Here is a 26,543-nt window from a genome sequence, read left to right as displayed (position 1 = left end):
AGCAGGGTAATGCTTTGGCATTTGTCAGCGGGTGCACGAGAGCTCTCTGACAACACTGATTAACACACATTCTAATAAGAAGCTTATCTAGTTAGCACCAAAATGACTCAAAGTAGGATATAAAAGCAACCTTGTGAAACCTAAGCTTTCAATGACATCTGAGCCATCGTGTCATTCTTGACTTTTGACTTGTTGATTGGGCAGAACCAATTGACATTGGTTACGGTTGCCATCATAGCTACATACCTCCATCCAAGTAATGGATACTGGAGGATATGGCTACCTAATTTGATTTGTATTGGGTTTATTGATCACAAAACTGCCAGGGGTAATATCTACACTAATTAAATAAGTCAAACGCTCAGTGCATGTAGGTTTTTTTTTTTTTTACTTCATACAAATGGCATAAAAATGTCAGGGTATAACGAAACATTTGAGCTGATACAAACATCCCCCTTCTCCCTCATAATAAATACTGTAGGCCTACAAATCTGATCCACCTTTACAACATTTTTTCTTTAATTTTCCACAGTGCAAAAAAACAGGTGCATCTTCTGAGAGGGTAAAAACAGTCGTTTGCGCCCCCCCCCCAAAAAAACACGCAAAGTAACCCTGTCGTCGCGGTTGACAGCTATTGTTCTTGGACACAAAGGAAGAGGGACCTTGGATCGCAGGCGGCTCATGCCAACCAACGAATAAAGGCGCCTCAATAAAAACAAAAGCCACGTGCAAAAGAAGAGAACACAGGATTCTGCCAGTGTCAACATGAAAGGCTATTCAATTAAGACATCATTAGAATTATTAGACTAGTAAAAACAACATTCCCATGTGTGTGGAAACAGTGTTCGCCGTGCGTAATGGTGAGCAGTGTCAGTGGATAGGCTACTAAGAATCAATTTATTTTGTGTAGGCTACAATGTGCAATGTTCGTAGCTTGCCATATCACATAATATTAAAGTCCTATAATATGAGAAGCATTCGTCAGCAGCTTTTTAGGTGCGGAAGGGCAGATAGTTTGTCCACTTTTCCAAAAGCAGCGGCGCTTTCAACTCCTTTCAGCCATTCTTTGCATTTCCTCACCACCGTCTCATCCACGTCGCCATCGTCTTCTTCATATTCCACGTCATCGTATTTATACTGATCATTTAGTAAAGAGATTTTTACTATGGTTGTAATGTCCTCTGCATGTTCCAGATTGGGATCGGGGTTGGTCGTGCTTTTGGAGCCACCTTGAGTCCTTTTGGATGGAAAGACTCGCCTGTGCCGAAAGTCCACGGACACACAACCCTTCTGCTGTTTGGCTAGCATCTGTTTTTCTAAGCTGCGCTTCTGAATAACGAGAATGGCCTCCGGTGTGAGGCTCAGAGAGAATTGAATCTTCCTTTCTTCTCCTGCCTCGTCCTTTCCTATGGAACTCCGCGAGGACTGCTTGCCCCTGTCCCGGTGAGTGGTGGATTCCACGGAGCTGTAAAGCGGAACGCTCTCGCACGAGTCTTGAGATTGTTTGGGTAAAGTTAGCCAGGAGTTCTTTAAACCTTCTGTCTCCTGAATCGGGAGTTTGGTTTTCTGTTGTTGGGGTTTTCGCCCCAAATTCCTCAGATTGGCCGTAGTCCAAGACTTCGACATCTTTTCCTTCTCAGAGTCTTTTTCCTCCGTCTGTTTCATTTTCCTGAACAGCTCTCTCCCGGGAGAAGAGATTCGTTGATGGAGATTTATCGGCGGAAAAGGCATTATTGGGATTTAAAAGTGATCCGACCACAACAGCAACGTCGTCTATTAAACAGAATACGAATTTTAAACTCGAAGACTGTAAATAAATATACTGTATTGCAATTGCATTATCCGATCAAATACAAATGTGGTATCTTGAATGTGGTAATGTGCACCAGTGCTATAATCCGTTTAGTAATTCAACTGGTGTGAAGTTGCGGCTTGTCTGGTATTTATACGGCTGGTCCGTGGGAGGCGTGTCCATGGCAAGAGCTAGGAGCAGAAACACGCGGCTAAACAAAGGCAACAGCGGTAAAAGAACAAGCATGGCTTAGGATAGTGATGTCATTCATTCCATATTAGTACTTTAAATGTAACGTTGTTCTTGTTGAATGTAAAAAATTAAAAACTGACCAATAACATGATAGGCTTACTATTCAGGGGACCGTTATTACAGCGCTGAGGTCAATTTCAATTGACATTTCAGTAGAATGTTCACGTTTTTCCATTCTTGAACTGTAAATTCAGTTCATCCACTGAAATGAAAATTAAACCAAATAAATTAGATGAAATAAATAAAGAGCTCACACACACACAATATTGCTATAGCTATTTATATAATTTCCCAGTGACAAATGTCCATTTACTCATGTAACCTGCTATGTCTGGTATAGATCCATCTGCCTTTTCTCTGCCCTGAACCATTTCTAGGTCGAAACCTGATTGTAAATCGCCTGGGGATATATTGTTTACCCATCATTAATGAATGAAGGATGAAGTGTATTGACTGTTAGTCGACATCAATAGTATTGAATGATTCCATTTTGAATAAATAGTGAGCGGAATTCCATTTTATTCAGAGGCATAATATTGTTATCAGAGGCTCAAGGCATAATCTCTCGAAGAGTGTGCTACAACACGTTCTGTCAGGGTCTTGCTTATAACCCTGCCTACATGGACATATTACCTCAACTAACCGGTACCCCCTGTATATAGTCTCGTTATTGTTATTTTATTGTGTTACTTAAAACATTATTTTTTTGTTTAGCATATTTAGTAAATATTTTCATAACTATTATTTTTCTTAAAACTGCATTGTTGGTTAAGGGCTTGTAAGTAAGCATTTCACGGTAAGGTCTACACCTGTTGTATTCGCCGCAAGTGACAAATAAAGTTTGATTTGATTTGAAAGAGACCAATTTTGGACTTATAAATTAATGATATGTAACCATTGATTCTTGACTAATATAACTTATAAATGGCTCATGAGCTTAGTTTAACTGTCATACCCCATCCGAACCCAAACTTAAACAAAACATGATTCAAATTATATTTTTGATATCATGGATAGTCAGCCCTTGCATCAGAAGCTCTGTCTATGAATTTGAGAGTGCTTACATTTCTCCATGCAGCCCCATCCTTCAGCTTTTTACCCAAAACAGTGGCAGGGATTTGGATTGTTATCGTTTGAACTGCTGATTGCCATAGGCCTCTCACACATATTAACCTGTAATAGCCAGGCCTGTACACTGTTTTCTTTTCCTCCATTTTGTGTGAATCATTTCTCAATTTCAAAGGTAAATAGCTTTGCTATTTCTAGTAATATGTGACAGAACTGACTTTGAGAGAGACGAGCAGTATAGATTCAGAACACAAGCCATGATCACAATACAATACAAAAGAGTAATGATCCATTTGCACAGAAACGCTTAATTTTTTTAACTGTCACAATGTCATTGTTGAATATACCACTAACCACATACAGTAGCCAAAAAGCTGATGATCGGTTGGGTTTAATCATGGAAAGACAGTCTACACCCTCTATAACATCTACTAAACACCTGTATGTGACAAATAACATTTGATTTGATGGTGGTGATTACTGTATTGAGTTCAGAAGTTTTTCTTTCTTGTTCTCCAAATTAACTTCTTCTTCGTCATCCACATTCACTCTCAAAGAAGCTAAACAAAACAAACAACTCTCCATCCTCTATCCAAAAAAAGGAAATGGTATACGCCAACTGAATATCCCACCTGATCAAGGGGTTTGGTTCAAGGGCTTTTCTTGTTCTCAAAGTCATCATAATTTAATGGACAAAACAGACCCACATTCACAACAACAAACAATTGTCTTGCATCCAAAGAAAGACAACAGAAATAAGAGATGTATTTTCCTCCCTCTCCCAGATTACTCTGATAGTCACAGTGAGCCTAAAGCTTAGCTGAACCCCTGCCAAGCCAAGTCCCTGGACCTGCGTCCCAAACGGAACACTATCCCCTTTATAGTGCACTACTTTTGATCAGGGCCCATATAGGGTTCTGGTTAAACGTAGTGCGCCATTTAGGGAATAGGGTTCCATTTGGGATGCATTCTGGAACTAGTGCTACTGAAAGGGGATTTATTTCTTATATTAAAAGCATGTTCCATGATCACATTGCTAATGAAACGTTGTGTGGGGGGGGGGGGGGGGGGTCGGAGAATATAATTCCATAACACTGCTGGGTAAATACGATAGGCATCAATCATGTACTCCAAGATCAAATATGGTTCTATACGGAACCAAAAAAAGGTTCTATGCTCCGATAGATGTCATCCCTAAAGAACCTTTATTCCAAGCAAACATTTGTTCCGAGTATATAAAGAAAGCCCCCTAAGCGGGATGTTTAAAAACCTGTGTGTTAGGTGGAGTAGACCAACGTAAGAAGCGAACAGGATAATGTCTTAAGAGGACCACAAGAATAACACACAAGATTGATGGCACGTCTTAAAGGTTTGTTGTTTTTCTTAAAGAGCAATGAAGCATCTTTCCTTGCCCAGAGCTTTCTCTCTTTGTTGTGGGTTAAGGCCACTCATTGTATTGGGCTACGGGTCTAATCCAGGAAAAGTCCCCTCCTCCCCTCTGAACCATATTACCTCTGAGAGGAGAGGCGGAGGCAGAAGGACCAACCAGACCTGTGACACTCCTGTCTGAAATCCCACTGTCTCATTACCATAATGGACCCTAATGGACCATGGATGCTCCAGTTGGGAATACGGAGAGGGGGAGCGGGTGGGGGGGGGGGGGGGTAACTTCCTAGCTCCTGGGGTTGTCATAGCAACCACATCCTCCTTTCAGAATCCCATCCAGAAGGCTCCAGCTTATTCCGAAGATGTTTATATTTAGAATGAACCCCAACATGACACAATAGCATTGGTCCCAAATCTGTTTGTGCCATCTTGCCAAATATGCTTATTGTGACAATGACCATAGACGTTGTGAAGACAGCACAAAAAGCTAGATATGGGACCAGGCTAATATAAAAAGCCATGTATAGCAGGTTATTCGGTTATGTTAAGATTACACAGAGCAGAAGGGCGGAGTGAACGAGCCAGAAGGTCTCCACTGCATCTGGCTGACAATTAGAGAAACAAAGAGAGCTCATTTACAGGCAATTGGCTTTGAGCTGAAGGGGTAAGAGGGGAGATGTTGTATGTCACTGCACACATGTTGATCTGGGTCTTCTTCAGTAGGCATCAAACTGAAGAAAACGGACTGAAATGGAGAGGGATTTGTCCAATAATAATTAAAAAATTTTTTTTCCAGTTGCAAAGCATTTTGAACCATTTTGCTAAGGTTTGCCCTAATGACCACTGGGATACAGTAGCTGCTTTCCCTTTGTTGTCTTTGGCTGAGAAAAGCCAAGAGTGGGATCTGGGTTTAATGTGGTGTGATGCGATCGTCTGTCTGTCGCCCCTGGCAGGGCACGGTGGGGTACTGTAGTTCTCCATTAACAATTTAGTAACATAACACAATTTGAGTCTATCAGCCACATTAATTACACGTCACTGACTTGGACACATGGGGTGAGGAGATACAATGTGTTTCAAGGAATCACTCACATACGCATGGTCGCACACACGTGTGTCTTTTGCATTTTAGGAAATGATCACACACACACACACACACACACACACAAACACACACACACACACACACACACACACACACACACACACACACACACACACACACACAATAAACAATACACAATTATAAGCATGACACCAACATTTAAAGGAAAACTCCACCCAAAAACAATATTTCAGTATTTGTTTCATTAGTCCATTGTTGACATAGTCCCACAATGTTTTGCTTGTCAGCGATCAAGTTTTCAAGATATGTAACTTTCAAAATACAGAAATCATCCCCGTATGATGCATTTTGCATAATTTGATGCTGCGTTTTACATATCTTGAAAACGTAATTGCTGACAAGCAAAACATTTTGGGACTATGTCAACAATGGACTAATGAAACAAATACCGAAAGATAGTTTTGGGTGGAGTTTTCCTTTAAGGGCGAACTAAGTTGGTTTACTGAATAGCCTGCAGTTTCAAAATGAAAACATTTGTTGATGTTATTAATAAAAAATAGACAGTCATATTCCATTCTTCTGAAGAAGGAAACCTTATGTTAAAATATCAGCAAATCATATGGTCATGAGGCAAAATACAAAGTTGAAAAAGTTAAGGTATTGAGTTGTATTTTCAGTTTTACAGGTATCATATTGTAAAATGTCTATAGGCCTTTCCCTTCTCTGAACAAAACAAGATATAAAATTGGTCTTCTTGCAGGGTAGGGGTCAATTCGAATTGAAGGCAGTCAATTCAGGAAGTAAACTGAACTTCCAATTCAATAATTGAAAAAAAAAAAGCATATTTTAATGACTTCTCAATAAACTGAGAAGTAAAAGCTATTTATTTTGAGAGTTGTTAAATGTTTTCATTTTAAATTCAAATCACTTCCTGAATTGACTGCCTTCAATTCCACTTGACCCCAATCCTGTCTTTTTGGATGATATATATATTAGGAACATTCTTAAATCATTTGATTTCAAGCATTCACCTCTCACCCGGAAGCATAAACACACTTAAAATAACAGACCCAATCTGAGAGTAAGAAACTAAACGGATAAATAAGCATCAATCAGGGTCAATTCAGGAATTAAACTAATTCCAAAAACAGTCTTCTTCCTGAATTAACTGAATTGAAATTGACCCCAACCCTGATAAGCATAACATGAATAAACTTTAGTTTCAGATAACTGCTATCATGATTACAACTATTGGAAATATGAATGATTCACAGTATCAAAACAGCAATGAAAATGAAAAATACAATTCCCCAAAAACAAAATATCTATCCATTGCCTTTGCATATTTGGGACCAGTCTTGTGATTTCATAGTACTTGAACCCAGGTCTGGGAGACTGGCGTCCGTTCTCTAACTCAGACAGCTGGTGAAAACCTTCATCACTGCATCCCTGGAGGGAACGGAAAAGACATGGAAACAGAAGAGAAGAGGTGATACATGACAACAAATATTTCATAAGGGGTGTTTTAATGATCAATCCAATATCCATCTTTATGATCAATCCAATACAGTAGGTTATACCTGTTGTCTGATACAGTAGGTTATATATTTTGTCTGAACAAAAACAACAAAATAATTGTGAAAGCAATAGTTATAAAACAGTGATTTCTTTATTTATTTTTCCTTCATTCTAGTATTTAGGGTTTTAAAGACTTTTAGCTTTCTTAATAACAATTCCCATATATCACATCTAGAAAATTATATCACATCTAGAAAAGGACTACTACAGTATTGTTATCACATTCTTCTTTTGCTGTTATCGTTGTTTTGGGCGTGGTTCATGCATATTTAATTCGTTTTGGCGGGAAAGCAGCACATTCTCAGAGTGACGCCCCTCCCCCCTACACTCCAGGTATTGGAATGATGAGGCATCACAACCAGCAATCACCATGGCAACAGCAAAAAAAGGTCACTCCTCCATCTCTCTCTTCCACCTCCCCCTTATTATTTATTTCTCTGTGTCAACCGCTCTCTCTCTCTCTCTCTCTCTCTCTCTCCCTATCCATGTGTTGCTAAGCAGACTTCACTGGCCTGCCACCCTCAAAAGCTACTGGAGGAGAGGTAAAGCTGAACCAGTTAAGGTTAAAAGGATGAAGGGAGGGAATAATCATAACAAAGAGAGAGAGAGAGAGAGAGAGAGAGAGAGAGAGAGAGAGAGAGAGAGAGAGAGAGAGAGAGAGAGAAGGAACAAGATGGTTGGTGGAAAAGACTGGTGACTCTCCTTCTGCTTCTCTAATTTGCAGTGAGCTCACCCCCTTCGCAAAAAGACACACACACACACACACACACACACACACACATCCCCCTACACTCCTCCTCCTTCCCATCTTTCCTCTACATTGAAGGCAACACACTGCTATTTTAGCACCCGGCTTCCTAAAACACACCACATAAATAAATGATAATTTACTGAAATGATGAAACACCGGCGCAACAGACTACTCCAGGATACCCCAGATAAACAGTATCTCAAATAGCACCCTATTCCCTATAAAGCACATTACTTTGACCATAGCCCTATGGGATAGGGGGCCCTTTGGGACACAGCCATAGTGACCTCAGCTGTAGTTTAGAAAGTGCAGATGCAGCAGGTTTAACCAGGGACTGGGGAGAGCAGCAGGTTTAATCAGGGACTGGGGAGAGCAGCAGGTTTAACCAGGGACTGGGGAGAGAAGCAGGTTTAACCAGGGACTGGGGAGAGCAGCAGGTTTAACCAGGGACTGGGGAGAGAAGCAGGTTTAACCAGGGACTGGGGAGAGCAGCAGGTTTAATCAGGGACTGGGGAGAGCAGCAGGTTTAACCAGGGACTGGGGAGAGCAGCAGGTTTAACCAGGGACTGGGGAGAGCAGCAGGTTTAACCAGGGACTGGGAGAGCAGCAGGTTTAACCAGGGACTGGGGAGAGCAGCAGGTTTAACCAGGGACTGGGGAGAGCAGCAGATTTAACCAGGGACTGGGGAGAGCAGCAGATTTAACCAGGGACTGGGGAGAGCAGCAGGTTTAACCAGGGACTGGGGAGAGCAGCAGGTTTAACCAGGGACTGGGAGAGCAGCAGGTTTAATCAGGGGAGAGCAGCAGGTTTAACCAGGGACTGGGAGAGCAGCAGGTTTAACCAGGGACTGGGGAGAGCAGCAGGTTTAACCAGGAACTGGGGAGAGCAGCAGGTTTAACCAGGGACTGGGAGAGCAGCAGGTTTAATCAGGGGAGAGCAGCAGGTTTAACCAGGGACTGGGAGAGCAGCAGGTTTAATCAGGGACTGGGGAGAGCAGCAGGTTTAACCAGGGACTGGGGAGAGCAGCAGGTTTAACCAGGGACTGGGGAGAGCAGCAGGTTTAACCAGGGACTGGGGAGAGCAGCAGGTTTAATCAGGGACTGGGGAGAGCAGCAGGTTTAACCAGGGACTGGGGAGAGCAGCAGGTTTAACCAGGGACTGGGGAGAGCAGCAGGTTTAACCAGGGACTGGGGAGAGCAGCAGGTTTAACCAGGGACTGGGAGAGCAGCAGGTTTAATCAGGGGAGAGCAGCAGGTTTAACCAGGGACTGGGAGAGCAGCAGGTTTAATCAGGGACTGGGGAGAGCAGCCGGTTTAACCAGGGACTGGGGAGAGCAGCAGGTTTAACCAGGGACTGGGGAGAGCAGCAGGTTTAACCAGGGACTGGGGAGAGCAGCAGGTTTAACCAGGGACTGGGAGAGCAGCAGGTTTAATCAGGGACTGGGGAGAGCAACCGGTTTAACCAGGGACTGGGGAGAGCAGCAGGTTTAACCAGGGACTGGGGAGAGCAGCAGGTTTAATCAGGGACTGGGAGAGCAGCAGGTTTAACCAGGGACTGGGAGAGCAGCAGGTTTAACCAGGGACTGGGGAGAGTAGCAGGTTTAACCAGGGACTGGGAGAGCAGCAGGTTTAACCAGGGACTGGGGAGAGCAGCAGGTTTAACCAGGGACTGGGGAGAGCAGCAGGTTTAACCAGGGACTGGGAGAGCAGCAGGTTTAACCAGGGACTGGGGAGAGCAGCAGGTTTAACCAGGGACTGGGAGAGCAGCAGGTTTAACCAGGGACTGGGGAGAGCAGCAGGTTTAACCAGGGACTGGGGAGAGCAGCAGGTTTAACCAGGGACTGGGGAGAGCAGCAGGTTTAACCAGGGACTGGGGAGAGCAGCAGGTTTAACCAGGGACTGGGGAGAGCAGCAGGTTTCACCAGGGACTGGGGAGAGCAGCAGGTTTAACTGGGGAGAGCAGCAGGTTTAACCAGGGACTGGGGAGAGCAGCAGGTTTAACCAGGGACTGGGGAGAGCAGCAGGTTTAACCAGGGACTGGGGAGAGCAGCAGGTTTAACCAGGGACTGGGGAGAGCAGCAGGTTTAACCAGGGACTGGGGAGAGCAGCAGGTTTAACCAGGGACTGGGGAGAGCAGCAGGTTTCACCAGGGACTGGGGAGAGAAGCAGGTTTAACTGGGGAGAGCAGCAGGTTTAACCAGGGACTGGGGAGAGCAGCAGGTTTAACCAGGGACTGGGAGAGCAGCAGGTTTAACCAGGGACTGGGGAGAGCAGCAGGTTTAACCAGGGACTGGGAGAGCAGCAGGTTTAACCAGGGACTGGGGAGAGCAGCAGGTTTAACCAGGGACTGGGGAGAGCCGCAGGTTTCACCAGGGACTGGGGAGAGCAGCAGGTTTAACCAGGGACTGGGGAGAGTAGCAGGTTTAACCAGGGACTGGGGAGAGCAGCAGGTTTAACCAGGGACTGGGGAGAGCAGCAGGTTTAACCAGGGACTGGGGAGAGCAGCAGGTTTAACCAGGGACTGGGGAGAGCAGCAGGTTTAACCAGGGACTGGGGAGAGCAGCAGGTTTAACCAGGGACTGGGAGAGCAGCAGGTTTAACCAGGGACTGGGGAGAGCCTCCCTGAGAGGGGCTATATGTCTATATATAGTATCAACAGAGTAAAACACATTAAAGGATCAGCTTGGGCTACAGTAGGGTGGGGAGTGATGATGTTGTGGCCAACACAGACCAACACCAAAGTTAGTGTGACGGACCACAGTGACTGGAGAGGGGAGAGGGGAGGTAGTACTGTAGAATTAGGGGTTAAATATTGTAAATAACAATTTTGATTGGTTAAATAAAATAAATCATGCACGCATTATGTTATTCAAAGGGAAACGGCTCCATACTATAGTTAGGATGTGGGTTAACCCTAGATGTCATTGCTAATACAAATGTGTTCTTAACTGCCTCACCTGGTTAAATAAAGGTTATATAAAATAGATTATGTGAACATTACGTTCGAAGGGAATTCTATGAACGTTCATAATCTAAATACTACTCCGGCTGCGTGATAACAAATGAAAATGACAGAGAGCACCAATCTAAATGAAAACGACAGAGAGCACCAATCTAAATGAAAAGGACAACGACAGAGAGCACCAATCTAAATGTAAAGGAAAACGACAGAGAGCACCAATCTAAAGGAAAAGGAAAACGACAGAGAGCACCAATCTAAATGAAAAGGAAAACGACAGAGAGCACCAATCTAAATGAAAAGGAAAACGACAGAGAGCACCAATCTAAATGAAAAGGAAAACGACAGAGAGCACCAATCTAAATGAAAAGGAAAACGACAGAGAGCACCAATCTAAAGGAAAAGGAAAACGACAGAGAGCACCAATCTAAATGAAAAGGAAAACGACAGAGAGCACCAATCTAAATGAAAAGGAAAACGACAGAGAGCACCAATCTAAATGAAAAGGAAAACGACAGAGAGCACCAATCTAAATGAAAAGGAAAACGACAGAGAGCACCAATCTAAATGAAAAGGAAAACGACAGAGAGCACCAATCTAAATGAAAAGGAAAACGACAGAGAGCACCAATCTAAATGAAAAGGAAAACGACAGAGAGCACCAATCTAAATGAAAAGGAAAACGACAGAGAGCACCAATCTAAATGAAAAGGAAAACAACAGAGAGCACCAATCTAAATGAAAAGGGATTTAAACCAAGAGGATTGGGGGATAAAATGATTTGCTGGCAGAAACCAGAAACCCGTTGGTCTCTAAGAACTGAGTATAACAACAAAGGAATGGCAATACAGAAAACAAGCCCTGTAGTGTTCTGACACGGGAGTCCCAACACAACATAGCAACAATAAGGCTACCTACCTAAAGAGATCATCTATTCATTCTATCAATTAGTCCCATTACTATGCATACAGTACTGTTTACAGCTATACTTAGTACAGTCTATACTGTACTGTATACAGATTCAGTATGGTAGGAGGGAGGCTAACGATCTGTCTGCCCTCTCCACTACAGAAACGTGTGTGTGTCTGTGTGTGTGTGTGTCTGTGTGTGTGTCTGTGTGTGTGTGTGTGTGTGTGTGTGTGTGTGTGTGTGTGTGTGTGTGTGTCTGTGTCTGTGTGTCTGTGTGTGTCTGTGTCTGTGTGTGTCTGTGTGTGTGTGTGTGTGTGTGTGTGTGTGTGTGTGTGTGTCTGTGTCTGTGTCTGTCTGTGTCTGTGTCTGTGTCTGTGTGTGTGTGTGTGTGTGTGTGTGTGTGTGCGAGGAGGGGTTGAACGGTGAAGATGCTCAAACCTAAAAGGAGAGAACCACCTGGCTCAGACTAAACAATCCTTTATTGCTGAGGAGGTGTAAGGGAGGGCACCAGGACCATTTGTATCAGAGGGGGGAAGAACAGGCAGAACAGACTCATTTTGTCTGTGTTTAATCCTCCCCCTTACCAAGACAGAAATCACCACTAAAGTCAACTCTCAGGGGTTCAATCAGAGCTTATCACTGGTGAAAATAGGAAGGCTAGACAAAAAAAAACATACATTAGCATGTTTTCAAAAAATTTATTTCTAAAAGGATAATAATATTTTCCCGTTAATATAAAAGAATTGGTGGAGCTGGAGCAGGGAGGGGTGGCTGAGACTGAAACAACAAGCTACCATCTGCGTGGCTCCCTCTGGTGAGCTCTGTGGGGTGAGGGCTTTGGGGCTTTGTCCCAAAAGGCACCCTATTCCCTACATAGTGCACTACTTTAGACCAGGGCCCATTGGGAGGGCCATAGGGCTCTGGTCTAAAGTAGTGCACTATGTAGGAAATAGGGTGCTATTTGGGACGCAGCCTCGAGGGGATTAGCCCCATATGGTGGAGCCAAACAGCGGGGTGTTTAGAAGTAAATAAATACGTGGATCAGGGATCAGGGAGTGTTTGCGTTCAGCTCAGCGAAGCATTGTGCCGTTTGTAGATGGACGGCTGCTGCTCTCAAATATAAAATCAGTGTGTGTGTCTTTATCCCTGCACTTTGTCCATGAGGTTTGTGTCAACAAAACAACGTGGCAACCGGATCACTAAAGTCACAAACACCAAAAGGAACACGCTATGACAGAGCCTCACATCACACAACCAGCCAGTAATATCACACTGAGAAATAAAGGGGAACGTTAAGTTTATTTTATACCTGTGTAGTAAAACTAGAAACAACATTGTAATTAGTAGAGTTACAACATTGTTGTTAGATATATATACCAATGTACACTATATAAGTAACAGTTTTCCCCCCTGCTCCAAACCTAGCCTCTAGGGCACAGGGTGACGGTAAGGTCAACGCACTGGGTTCCACAAATCACACCAGATGAGGTGAAGTTAGTTAGACTCAGTCTTCTAAACAAAGTCCACAAAAAGGGTAATGTACTGTAGTTTGAAACATAATCATCTTACCTGGCAAATGGAATGTAAGAGATGCTGTACCTGAAAGAGAAGAAAACAAGATAAAAGAGTGAGTATATATATTATAATATACAGGTATAGTATCAAGTAGTATATATTATAATATACAAGTATAGTATCATATCAAGTAGAAAATATTATAATATACAGGTATAGTATCAGGTAGCCTATATTATAATATACAGGTATAGTATCAGGTAGCCTATATTATAATATACAGGTATAGTACAGTATCAGGTAGCCTATATTATAATATACAGGTATAGTATCAGGTAGCCTATATTATAATATACAGGTATAGTATCAGGTAGCCTATATTATAATATACAGGTATAGTATCAGGTAGCCTATATTATAATATACAGGTACAGTATCAGGTAGCCTATATTATAATATACAGGTTCAATCTTGGTTTCATCAGACCAGATAATCTTGTTTCTCATGGTCTGAGAGTCCTTCAGGTGCCTTTTGGAAAACTCCAAGCGGGCTGTCATGAGCCTTTTACTGAGGAGTGGCTTCCGTCTGGCCACTCTACCATAAAGGCCTGATTGGTGGAGTGCTGCAGAGATGGTTGTCCTTCTGGAAGGTTCTCCCATCTCCACAGAGGAACTCTGGAGCTCTATCAGAGTGACCATCGGGTTCTTGGTCACCTCCCTGACCAAGGCCCTTCTCCCCCGATTGCTCAGTTTGGCCGGGCGGCCAGCTCTAGGAAGAGTCTTGATGGTTCCAAACTTCTTCCATTTAAGAATGATGGAGGCCACTGTGTTCTTGTGGACCTTCAATGCTGCAGAAATGTTTTGGTACCCTTCCCCAGATCTGTGCTTCGGCACAATCCTGTCTCGGCACTTTACGGACAATTCCTTCGACCTCATGGCTTGGTTTTGCTCTGACAAAAACCTTATATAGACAGGTGTGTGCCTTTCCAAATCATGTCCTATCAATCGAATTTACCACAGGTGGACATCTCAAGGATGATCAATTGAAACAGGATGTACCTGAGCTCAATTTCGAGTCTCATAGCAAAGGGTTTGAATACTTATGTATATTAGGTATTTTCATTTTTTATATTTAATACATTTGCAACATTTTCGAGAAACCTGTTTTCACTTTGTTAGCATGGCGTGTTGTGTGTAGATTGATGAGGAAAACATTTAATTTAATCAATTTTAGAATAAGGCTGTAATGTAACAAAATGTGGAAAAAAAGGGAAGGGGTCTGAATACTTTCCGAATGCACTGTCTGTTTTGTTAACGTGGGCTGTACACTGAGAGGGTCTGATAGAAAGCGTATCAATACAGAGTACAGCTTTAGGCTATTAGGATATTAGACAACCAACTAACTGAGTCATGAGAACATCCAGATAAATGATTAACCATTGGATAATATATTCTGGTACGTTTGGCATCTCATTTGAGCATCTGAGCAGTCAGCAGGAATTCCTGTTACATTCTGAGTAATAGGCCTATATTAGACAGTCAATGTGTAGCTGCGTCGGTCAACGGACCGAGGGGGAACGTTACAGGAAATACACTCCCACACACAGACAGGTGTGAGTGCATGTCGGGGTGTGTGTGATGTAATATGCGTGTGTGATGCCTGGTGGTTGCCAAGGTGACGGCTATCAGACTAGGACAGGCATCACACAGTGAGAGAGAGGGTGATGTTTATCAGACTAGGACAGGCATCACACAGTGAGAGACAGGGTGATGTTTATCAGACTAGGACAGGCATCACACAGTGAGAGAGAGGGTGATGTTTATCAGACTAGGACAGGTATCACAGTGAGAGACAGGGTGATGTTTATCAGACTAGGACAGGCATCACACAGTGAGAGACAGGGTGATGTTTATCAGACTAGGACAGGTATCACACAGTGAGAGACAGGGTGATGTTTATCAGACTAGGACAGGTATCACACAGTGAGAGAGAGGGTGATGTTTATCAGACTAGGACAGGTATCACACAGTGAGAGACAGGGTGATGTTTATCAGACTAGGACAGGCATCACACAGTGAGAGAGAGGGTGATGTTTATCAGACTAGGACAGGCATCACACAGTGAGAGACAGGGTGATGTTTATCAGACTAGGACAGGCATCACACAGTGAGAGAGAGAGTGATGTTTATCAGACTAGGACAGGTATCACACAGTGAGAGACAGGGTGATGTTTATCAGACTAGGACAGGCATCACACAGTGAGAGAGAGGGTGATGTTTATCAGACTAGGACAGGCATCACACAGTGAGAGAGAGGGTGATGTTTATCAGACTAGGACAGGTATCACACAGTGAGAGAGGGGAAGTGCTGGGCTGGTTTAGTGTTTAGTACACACACAGAAGGACACACATGAAAGGCAACAAGGCCCATCTGTCTCTCTGTTTCTCTGTTTCTCTGTCTGTCTGTCTGTCTGTCTGTCTGTCTGTCTGTCTGTCTGTCTGTCTGTCTGTCTGTCTGTCTGTCTGTCTGTCTGTCTGTCTGTCTGTCTGTCTGTCTCCCTCCCTCTCCCCTGTTTGTCCGTCTCTCCCTTCCTCGGTTTCGGTTCGATTATTAAAAAATAATCACATGTTCGATTTCGTATTTTTTTTAAACATGAATTGCACTATGCATTATGTGGGTTGAATGCTGTAACAACACAGAATAAACCAATTAATAAAAGTCCCATGATGGTAGTGACTGCCCATTACTGCTTATCACTTATTAACCATCATTTATTCACATTACTTTACTTTAATAAAACATTTCAGTTGTGTATATTCCATTTGTTTTATTTGAGGACTTTATTATTTCATTCCAAGTCATCATCTCATCTCTACAGAGCTGCTGTCTATGGTGTCTGACTAAATCACTATTTTAGTAGTTCTTCAAAGTCAATAAGGTATACTTTTATGACTGCTGAATACCAACTATCAATCACTTAGATCATGTATTTTCAGGTAGAGATACTTCGCGAAGCAACTCCTCTATCTGTCTCGATCGCACATTCTTCTGTCTCTTTTACTGTATGTAGCAGGCATAAAATAAACAGACCGGACAAGTAGGCGCGCAATGGATTATGGTCATTGTAGTTAATTATCACGTTTTCTGCGCTACACTATGTAGAATATTGGCCTGTTGGAAACTACTTTCTCCCAACTACATCCACAGTCCGGGCTGATATGATTTATCTCTAGGGAAATGGCGCAATGTGTGCATTGAGCTCACACAAAAAACAAACACGAGGCAAACGTCGTCAAGGCAAACGGTGGCTATTTGAAGAATCTCAAATCTCAAATATATTTTGATTTGTTTAACACTTTATTGGTTACTACATTATTCCATATGTGTTATTTCATAGTTTTGATGTCATCACTATTATTCTACAATGTAGAAAATAGTAACAATAAAGAAAAACCCTTGAATGAGTAGGTGTGTCCAAACTTTTGACTGGTACTGTAAGTATTCAGACCATTTGCTATGAGACTCGAAATTGAGCTCAGGTGCATCCTGTTTCCATTGATCATCCTTGAGATGTTTCAACAACTTGATTGGAGTCCACCTGTAGTAAATTAAATTGATCGGACATGATTTGGAAAGGCACACACATGTCTATATAAGGTCCCACAGTTGACAGTGCATGTCAGAGCAAAAAACAAGCCATGAGGTCGAAGGAATTTTCCGTAGAGCTCCGAGACAGGATTGTGTCGAGGGACAGATCCCCAAGACCACAGTGGCTTCCATCATTCTTAAATGGAAGAAGTTTGGAACCACCAAGACTCTTCCTAGAGCTGGCCGCCCAGTCAAACTGTGCAATCGGGGGAGAAGGGCCTTGGTCAGGGAGGTGACCAAGAACCCGATGGTCACTCTGACAGAGCTCCAGAGTTCCTCTGTGGAGATGGGAGAACCTTCCAGAAGGATAACCATCTCTGCAGCACTCCACCAAATCAGGCCTTTATGGTAGAGTGGCCAGACAGAAGCCACTCCTCAGTAAAAGGCACATGACAGCCCGCTTGGAGTTTGCCAAAAGGCACCTAAAGGACTCTCAGACTATGAGAAACAAGATTCTCTGGTCTGATGAAACCAAGATTGAACTCTTTGGCCTGAATGCCAAGCGTCATGTCTGGAGGGAACCTGGCACCATCCCTACGGTGAAGCATGGTGGTGGCAGCATCATGCTGTGGGGATGTTTTTCAGCGGCAGGGACTGGGAGACTAGTCAGGATCAAGGGAAAGATGAACAGAGCAAAGTACAGAGAGATCCTTGATGAAAACCTGCTCCAGAGCGCTCAGGACCTCAGACTAGGGCGAAGGTTCACCTTCCAACAGGACAACGACCCTAAGCACACAGCAAAGACAACGCAGGAGTGGCTTCGGGACAAGTCTCTGAATGTCCTTGAGTGGCCCAGCCAGAGCCTGGACTTGAACCCGATCAAACATCTCTGGGGAGACCTGAAAATAGCTGTGCAGCGACGCTCCCCATCCAACCTGACAGAACTTGAGAGGATCTGCAGAGAAGAATGGGAGAAACTCCCCAAATACAGGTGTGCCAAGCTTGTAGCGCTGTAATCACTGCCAAAGGTGCTTCAACAAAGTACTGAGTAAAGGGTCTGAATAATTATGTAAATGTTATTTCAGTTTATTTTTTAGAAATTTGCAAAAATGTCTAAAAACCTGTTTTTTCTTTGTCATTATGGAGTATTGTGTGTAGATTGATGAGGGGGGAAAAACAATTTAATCCATTTTAGAATAAGGCTGTAACGTAACAAAATGTGGAAAAAGTCAAGGGGTCTGAATACTTTCCGAATGCACTGTATATATTTTGGATAATCGCTCAGCACTACTGTCTATCTATCCCCATCTTCTCTTGGTAATAATATGATAGTATACACTGAGTGTACAAAACATGAGGATAATCTTCCTAATATTGAGTTGCACCCCCCTTTGTCCTCAGAACAGCCTCAATTCATCGGGGCATGGACTCTACAAGGTCTCGAAAGTAGTTGACTCCAATGTTTCCCACAGTTGTGTCAAGTTGGCTGGAAGTCATTTGGGTGGTGGACCATTCTTGATACACACAGGAAACTATTGAGTGTGAAAAACCCAGCAGCATTGCAGTTCTTGACACACTCAAACCAGTGCGCCTGGCACCTACTACCATACCCCGTTCAAAGGCACTTAAATATTTTGTCTTGCCCATTCACCCTCTGAATGGCACACATACACAATCCATATCTCAAGGCTTAAAAATCCTTCTTTAACCCGTCTCCTCCCCTTCATCTACACTGATTGAAGTGGATTTAACAAGTGACATCAATAAGGGATCATAGCTTTCACCTGGATTCACCTGGTCAGTCTATGTCATGGAAAGAGCAGGTGTTCCTAATGTTTTGTACACAGTGTATACTACAATAACATGTTGCTTTATCTAGAAATGATAATAATTTGGTCTGAAAACCAAACCAAAAAACATTCTTATGACAGCCAAACTGCACATAAATGTTGATGGAACTGGAAGTTATAGGTGGAGTTACAGAGATAAGATTCCAGCTGCTGGTCTTCTGCTTTGTAGTGGCTCAGCTTAACTCCAAAAGGAGAACAGTCAGAGATCCTGCCAGCCAGGTTGTGTCCAGGGTAGGCAATGTACTTGGGAGTCAAACACAGCCTTGGATGAGATCTTTAAGGTCAGGGCCCTTAGCAAGGCTCACAAAATCCTTTTTAGAGCCAAGGAGCTGGACTTTGAACTGGTCCCCTCTGGGTGCAGGTATAGGGCAGCCCCTGGCAGAAATAACACAACTACACAATCATTTATATAAGGTGTGATACCCCTCCTAAACAGCTGGGGTTAATATTCCTATCCACCCAGTAAGGCCAGAAGGCTGGTTTTCTTTCATCGCTATATGGTATATGGTGTATGGTGTATGGTGTATGGTGTATGGTGTATGGTATATGGTGTATGGTGTATGGTGTATGGTGTATGGTGTATGGTGTATGTACCGTTAGGAATTGTCTATTGTCCATTTGTTTTCTACTGTATTTAAACGCCATTATAAACGTGTCCATGATACGGCAACAGCAAACTATAAAGTCAGTAAAGGCACGTCCAACAGTACGTGCACAGTGCACGTCTTCTGGGGTTACCCATTAACTGGATTTAGCACACGCACTTGGCCAGTGGGTCAATCAGCTGGAGCCAAGTCAGCTCTGCTCTCGTTGACACACAAGAGTTCCTCCTCCTTGTTACTATGCCGATAAATTACATTATCCACCTGGACCTTTGCCACCTAGGAAATGTGTGTGACCAGACCATCTCAAATAGTACTGCAGTACCCCTGCTATAGGTCTACAACACATTAATAAATAGTACTGGAGTACCCCTGCTATAGGTCTACAACACATTAATAAATAGTACTGGAGTACCCCTGCTATAGGTCAACAACACATTAATAAATAGTACTGGAGTACCCCTGCTATAGGTCAACAACACATTAATAAATAGTACTGCAGTACCCCTGCTATAGGTCTACAACACATTAATAAATAGTACTGGAGTACCCCTGCTATAGGTCTACAACACATTAATAAATAGTACTGGAGTACCCCTGCTATAGGTCTACAACACATTAATAAATAGTACTGGAGTACCCCTGCTATAGGTCTACAACACATTAATAAATAGTACTGGAGTACCCCTGCTATAGGTCTACAACACATTAATAAATAGTACTGGAGTACCCCTGCTATAGGTCTACAACACATTAATAAATAGTACTGCAGTACCCCTGCTATAGGTCTACAACACATTAATAAATAGTACTGGAGTACCCCTGCTATAGGTCTACAACACATTAATAAATAGTACTGGAGTACCCCTGCTATAGGTCTACAACACATTAATAAATAGTACTGGAGTACCCCTGCTATAGGTCTACAACACATTAATAAATAGTACTGGAGTACCCCTGCTATAGGTCTACAACACATTAATAAATAGTACTGGAGTACCCCTGCTATAGGTCTACAACACATTAATAAATAGTACTGGAGTACCCCTGCTATAGGTCTACAACACATTAATAAATAGTACTGGAGTACCCCTGCTATAGGTCTACAACACATTAATAAATAGTACTGGAGTACCCCTGCTATAGGTCTACAACACATTAATAAATAGTACTGCAGTACCCCTGCTATAGGTCTACAACACATTAATAAATAGTACTGGAGTACCCCTGCTATAGGTCAACAACACATTAATAAATAGTACTGGAGTACCCCTGCTATAGGTCTACAACACATTAATAAATAGTACTGGAGTACCCCTGCTATAGGACTACAACACATTAATAAATAGTACTGGAGTACCCCTGCTATAGGTCTACAACACATTAATAAATAGTACTGGAGTACCCCTGCTATAGGTCTACAACACATTAATAAATAGTACTGGAGTACCCCTGCTATAGGTCAACAACACATTAATAAATAGTACTGGAGTACCCCTGCTATAGGTCTACAACACATTAATAAATAGTACTGGAGTACCCCTGCTATAGGTCTACAACACATTAATAAATAGTACTGGAGTACCCCTGCTATAGGTCTACAACACATTAATAAATAGTACTGGAGTACCCCTGCTATAGGTCTACAACACATTAATAAATAGTACTGGAGTACCCCTGCTATAGGTCTACAACACATTAATAAATAGTACTGGAGTACCCCTGCTATAGGTCTACAACACATTAATAAATAGTACTGGAGTACCCCTGCTATAGGTCAACAACACATTAATAAATAGTACTGGAGTACCCCTGCTATAGGTCAACAACACATTAATAAATAGTACTGGAGTACCCCTGCTATAGGTCTACAACACATTAATAAATAGTACTGGAGTACCCCTGCTATAGGTCTACAACACATTAATAAATAGTACTGCAGTACCCCTGCTATAGGTCTACAACACATTAATAAATAGTACTGGAGTACCCCTGCTATAGGTCTACAACACATTAATAAATAGTACTGGAGTACCCCTGCTATAGGTCTACAACACATTAATAAATAGTACTGGAGTACCCCTGCTATAGGTCTACAACACATTAATAAATAGTACTGGAGTACCCCTGCTATAGGTCTACAACACATTAATAAATAGTACTGGAGTACCCCTGCTATAGGTCAACAACACATTAATAAATAGTACTGGAGTACCCCTGCTATAGGTCAACAACACATTAATAAATAGTACTGGAGTACCCCTGCTATAGGTCTACAACAAATTAATAAATAGTACTGGAGAACCCCTGCTATAGGTCTACAACACATTAATAAATAGTACTGGAGTACCCCTGCTATAGGTCTACAACACATTAATAAATAGTACTGGAGTACCCCTGCTATAGGTCTACAACACATTAATAAATAGTACTGAGTACCCATGCTATAGGTCTACAACACATTAATAAATAGTACTGGAGTACCCCTGCTATAGGTCTACAACACATTAATAAATAGTACTGGAGTACCCCTGCTATAGGTCTACAACACATTAATAAATAGTACTGGAGTACCCCTGCTATAGGTCTACAACACATTAATAAATAGTACTGGAGTACCCCTGCTATAGGTCTACAACACATTAATAAATAGTACTGAGTACCCATGCTATAGGTCTACAACACATTAATAAATAGTACTGGAGTACCCCTGCTATAGGTCTACAACACATTAATAAATAGTACTGGAGTACCCCTGCTATAGGTCTACAACACATTAATAAATAGTACTGAGTACCCCTGCTATAGGTCTACAACACATTAATAAATAGTACTGGAGTACCCCTGCTATAGGTCTACAACACATTAATAAATAGTACTGGAGTACCCCTGCTATAGGTCTACAACACATTAATAAATAGTACTGGAGTACCCCTGCTATAGGTCTACAACACATTAATAAATAGTACTGGAGTACCCCTGCTATAGGTCTACAACACATTAATAAATAGTACTGGAGAACCCCTGCTATAGGTCTACAACACATTAATAAATAGTACTGGAGTACCCCTGCTATAGGTCTACAACACATTAATAAATAGTACTGGAGTACCCCTGCTATAGGTCTACAACACATTAATAAATAGTACTGGACTACCCCTGCTATAGGTCTACAACACATTAATAAATAGTACTGGAGTACCCCTGCTATAGGTCTACAACACATTAATAAATAGTACTGAGTACCCATGCTATAGGTCTACAACACATTAATAAATAGTACTGGAGTACCCCTGCTATAGGTCTACAACACATTAATAAATAGTACTGGAGTACCCCTGCTATAGGTCAACAACACATTAATAAATAGTACTGAGTACCCATGCTATAGGTCTACAACACATTAATAAATAGTACTGGAGTACCCCTGCTATAGGTCTACAACACATTAATAAATAGTACTGGAGTACCCCTGCTATAGGTCTACAACACATTAATAAATAGTACTGCAGTACCCCTGCTATAGGTCTACAACACATTAATAAATAGTACTGGAGTACCCCTGCTATAGGTCAACAACACATTAATAAATAGTACTGGAGTACCCCTGCTATAGGTCTACAACACATTAATAAATAGTACTGGAGTACCCCTGCTATAGGTCTACAACACATTAATAAATAGTACTGGAGTACCCCTGCTATAGGTCTACAACACATTAATAAATAGTACTGGAGTACCCCTGCTATAGGTCAACAACACATTAATAAATAGTACTGGAGTACCCCTGCTATAGGTCTACAACACATTAATAAATAGTACTGGAGTACCCCTGCTATAGGTCTACAACACATTAATAAATAGTACTGAGTACCCATGCTATAGGTCTACAACACATTAATAAATAGTACTGGAGTACCCCTGCTATAGGTCTACAACACATTAATAAATAGTACTGGAGTACCCCTGCTATAGGTCTACAACACATTAATAAATAGTACTGAGTACCCCTGCTATAGGTCTACAACACATTAATAAATAGTACTGGAGTACCCCTGCTATAGGTCTACAACACATTAATAAATAGTACTGGAGTACCCCTGCTATAGGTCTACAACACATTAATAAATAGTACTGGAGTACCCCTGCTATAGGTCTACAACACATTAATAAATAGTACTGGAGTACCCCTGCTATAGGTCTACAACACATTAATAAATAGTACTGGAGAACCCCTGCTATAGGTCTACAACACATTAATAAATAGTACTGGAGTACCCCTGCTATAGGTCTACAACACATTAATAAATAGTACTGGAGTACCCCTGCTATAGGTCTACAACACATTAATAAATAGTACTGGACTACCCCTGCTATAGGTCTACAACACATTAATAAATAGTACTGGAGTACCCCTGCTATAGGTCTACAACACATTAATAAATAGTACTGAGTACCCATGCTATAGGTCTACAACACATTAATAAATAGTACTGGAGTACCCCTGCTATAGGTCTACAACACATTAATAAATAGTACTGGAGTACCCCTGCTATAGGTCAACAACACATTAATAAATAGTACTGAGTACCCATGCTATAGGTCTACAACACATTAATAAATAGTACTGGAGTACCCCTGCTATAGGTCTACAACACATTAATAAATAGTACTGGAGTACCCCTGCTATAGGTCTACAACACATTAATAAATAGTACTGCAGTACCCCTGCTATAGGTCTACAACACATTAATAAATAGTACTGGAGTACCCCTGCTATAGGTCAACAACACATTAATAAATAGTACTGGAGTACCCCTGCTATAGGTCTACAACACATTAATAAATTGTACTGGAGTACCCCTGCTATAGGTCTACAACACATTAATAAATAGTACTGGAGTACCCCTGCTATAGGTCTACAACACATTAATAAATAGTACTGGAGTACCCCTGCTATAGGTCAACAACACATTAATAAATAGTACTGGAGTACCCCTGCTATAGGTCTACAACACATTAATAAATAGTACTGGAGTACCCCTGCTATAGGTCTACAACACATTAATAAATAGTACTGGAGTACCCCTAATATAGGTCTACAACACATTAATAAATAGTACTGAGTACCCCTGCTATAGGTCTACAACACATTAATAAATAGTACTGGAATACCCCTGCTATAGGTCTACAACACATTAATAAATAGTACTGGAATACCCCTGCTATAGGTCTACAACAAATTAATAAATAGTACTGGAGTACCCCTGCTATAGGTCTACAACACATTAATAAATAGTACTGCAGTACCCCTGCTATAGGTCTACAACACATTAATAAATAGTACTGGAGTACCCCTGCTATAGGTCAACAACACATTAATAAATAGTACTGGAGTACCCCTGCTATAGGTCTACAACACATTAATAAATAGTACTGGAGTACCCCTGCTATAGGTCTACAACACATTAATAAATAGTACTGGAGTACCCCTGCTATAGGTCTACAACACATTAATAAATAGTACTGGAGTACCCCTGCTATAGGTCAACAACACATTAATAAATAGTACTGGAGTACCCCTGCTATAGGTCTACAACACATTAATAAATAGTACTGGAGTACCCCTGCTATAGGTCTACAACACATTAATAAATAGTACTGGAGTACCCCTAATATAGGTCTACAACACATTAATAAATAGTACTGAGTACCCCTGCTATAGGTCTACAACACATTAATAAATAGTACTGGAATACCCCTGCTATAGGTCTACAACACATTAATAAATAGTACTGGAGTACCCCTGCTATAGGTCTACAACACATTAATAAATAGTACTGGAGTACCCCTGCTATAGGTCTACAACACATTAATAAATAGTACTGCAGTACCCCTGCTATAGGTCAACAACACATTAATAAATAGTACTGCAGTACCCCTGCTATAGGTCAACAACACATTAATAAATAGTACTGGAGTACCCCTGCTATAGGTCTACAACACATTAATAAATAGTACTGGAGTACCCCTGCTATAGGTCTACAACACATTAATAAATAGTACTGGAGTACCCCTGCTATAGGTCTACAACACATTAATAAATAGTACTGGAGTACCCCTGCTATAGGTCTACAACACATTAATAAATAGTACTGGAGTACCCCATGCTATAGGTCTACAACACATTAATAAATAGTACTGGAGTACCCCTGCTATAGGTCTACAACACATTAATAAATAGTACTGGAGTACCCCTGCTATAGGTCTACAACACATTAATAAATAGTACTGGAGTACCCCTGCTATAGGTCTACAACACATTAATAAATAGTACTGGAGTACCCCTGCTATAGGTCAACAACACATTAATAAATAGTACTGGTGTACCCCTGCTATAGGTCTACAACACATTAATAAATAGTACTGGAGTACCCCTGCTATAGGTCTACAACACATTAATAAATAGTACTGGAGTACCCCTGCTATAGGTCTACAACACATTAATAAATAGTACTGCAGTACCCCTGCTATAGGTCTACAACACATTAATAAATAGTACTGGAGTACCCCTGCTATAGGTCTACAACACATTAATAAATAGTACTGCAGTACCCCTGCTATAGGTCTACAACACATTAATAAATAGTACTGGAGTACCCCTGCTATAGGTCAACAACACATTAATAAATAGTACTGGAGTACCCCTGCTATAGGTCTACAACACATACATGGCTCCTAGCCTCCCATTCATAAGGCTACTTCCTGTCCCGAATCCTAAAACTGAAACTAAATAATATAAAAGATGAAATAGAAATGTTTTGATCAAAATGAAACTGAAAAAAAAATCTAAAAAAGAGTAAATCGAGTTTGAAATATAACTGAAACTAAACCGAATTTAAAATAAAATTCTAAAAAACTAATAGAAATAAAATTGTATAGAAAATTACAAAACTATAATAACAACCTTGTTCCACAGTAGCAGAGGCAGCAAAGCAACCGCACAGCATTATCGAACCTCCCCCATAATAATTGAATGTAGGGAGGTTGTTATATTCTTTGAACGCTTCATTTGGTCGTTGGTAAACATAGGAAGACCCCACTGCTGAAGGAAGACACAAGAAAGCCTGATTGAACTTCTCACAAACCCACAACAAAAAATCTTGCCGAAAATGTTCTGTGGACCAATTAAACAAAATTAGAGCTCTTCGGCAATACAAAGCCTGTTC

At 41.7% G+C, this 26,543-nt stretch overlaps 2 protein-coding genes across 2 annotated transcripts in view; both read right to left on the bottom strand.

The window, feature by feature from the left end:
* Positions 1-497: 497 nt before the first annotated feature.
* Positions 498-1,896, bottom strand: LOC311124883 (proline-rich protein 18-like). Its single transcript, XM_084198977.1, has one exon. It carries the CDS (start codon positions 1,729-1,731, stop codon positions 982-984), a length of 750 nt encoding a protein of 249 aa, XP_084055103.1. The 5' UTR covers positions 1,732-1,896; the 3' UTR covers positions 498-981.
* A 4,306-nt stretch (positions 1,897-6,202) lies between these two features.
* Positions 6,203-26,543, bottom strand: part of LOC311124894 (vesicle transport protein SFT2A-like) — a 42,908-nt gene continuing 22,567 nt past the window's right edge. Inside the window, exons 7-8 of the mRNA XM_084198991.1 lie at positions 13,329-13,358; positions 6,203-7,013 (exon numbers count right to left, since the gene is read on the bottom strand). Coding sequence (XP_084055117.1) covers positions 6,974-7,013; positions 13,329-13,358 — 70 coding nt within the window. The 3' untranslated portion in view covers positions 6,203-6,973. The remainder of the gene's footprint in view (positions 7,014-13,328; positions 13,359-26,543) is intronic.

The sequence above is a fragment of the Coregonus lavaretus genome (assembly GCF_964263955.1).
Source record: "Coregonus lavaretus genome assembly, contig: HAP1_SCAFFOLD_271, whole genome shotgun sequence".
NCBI lineage: Eukaryota > Metazoa > Chordata > Actinopteri > Salmoniformes > Salmonidae > Coregonus > Coregonus lavaretus.
The sequence above is the reverse complement of the archived record's forward strand: the minus strand, read 5'-3'. Positions and strand labels throughout refer to the sequence as shown.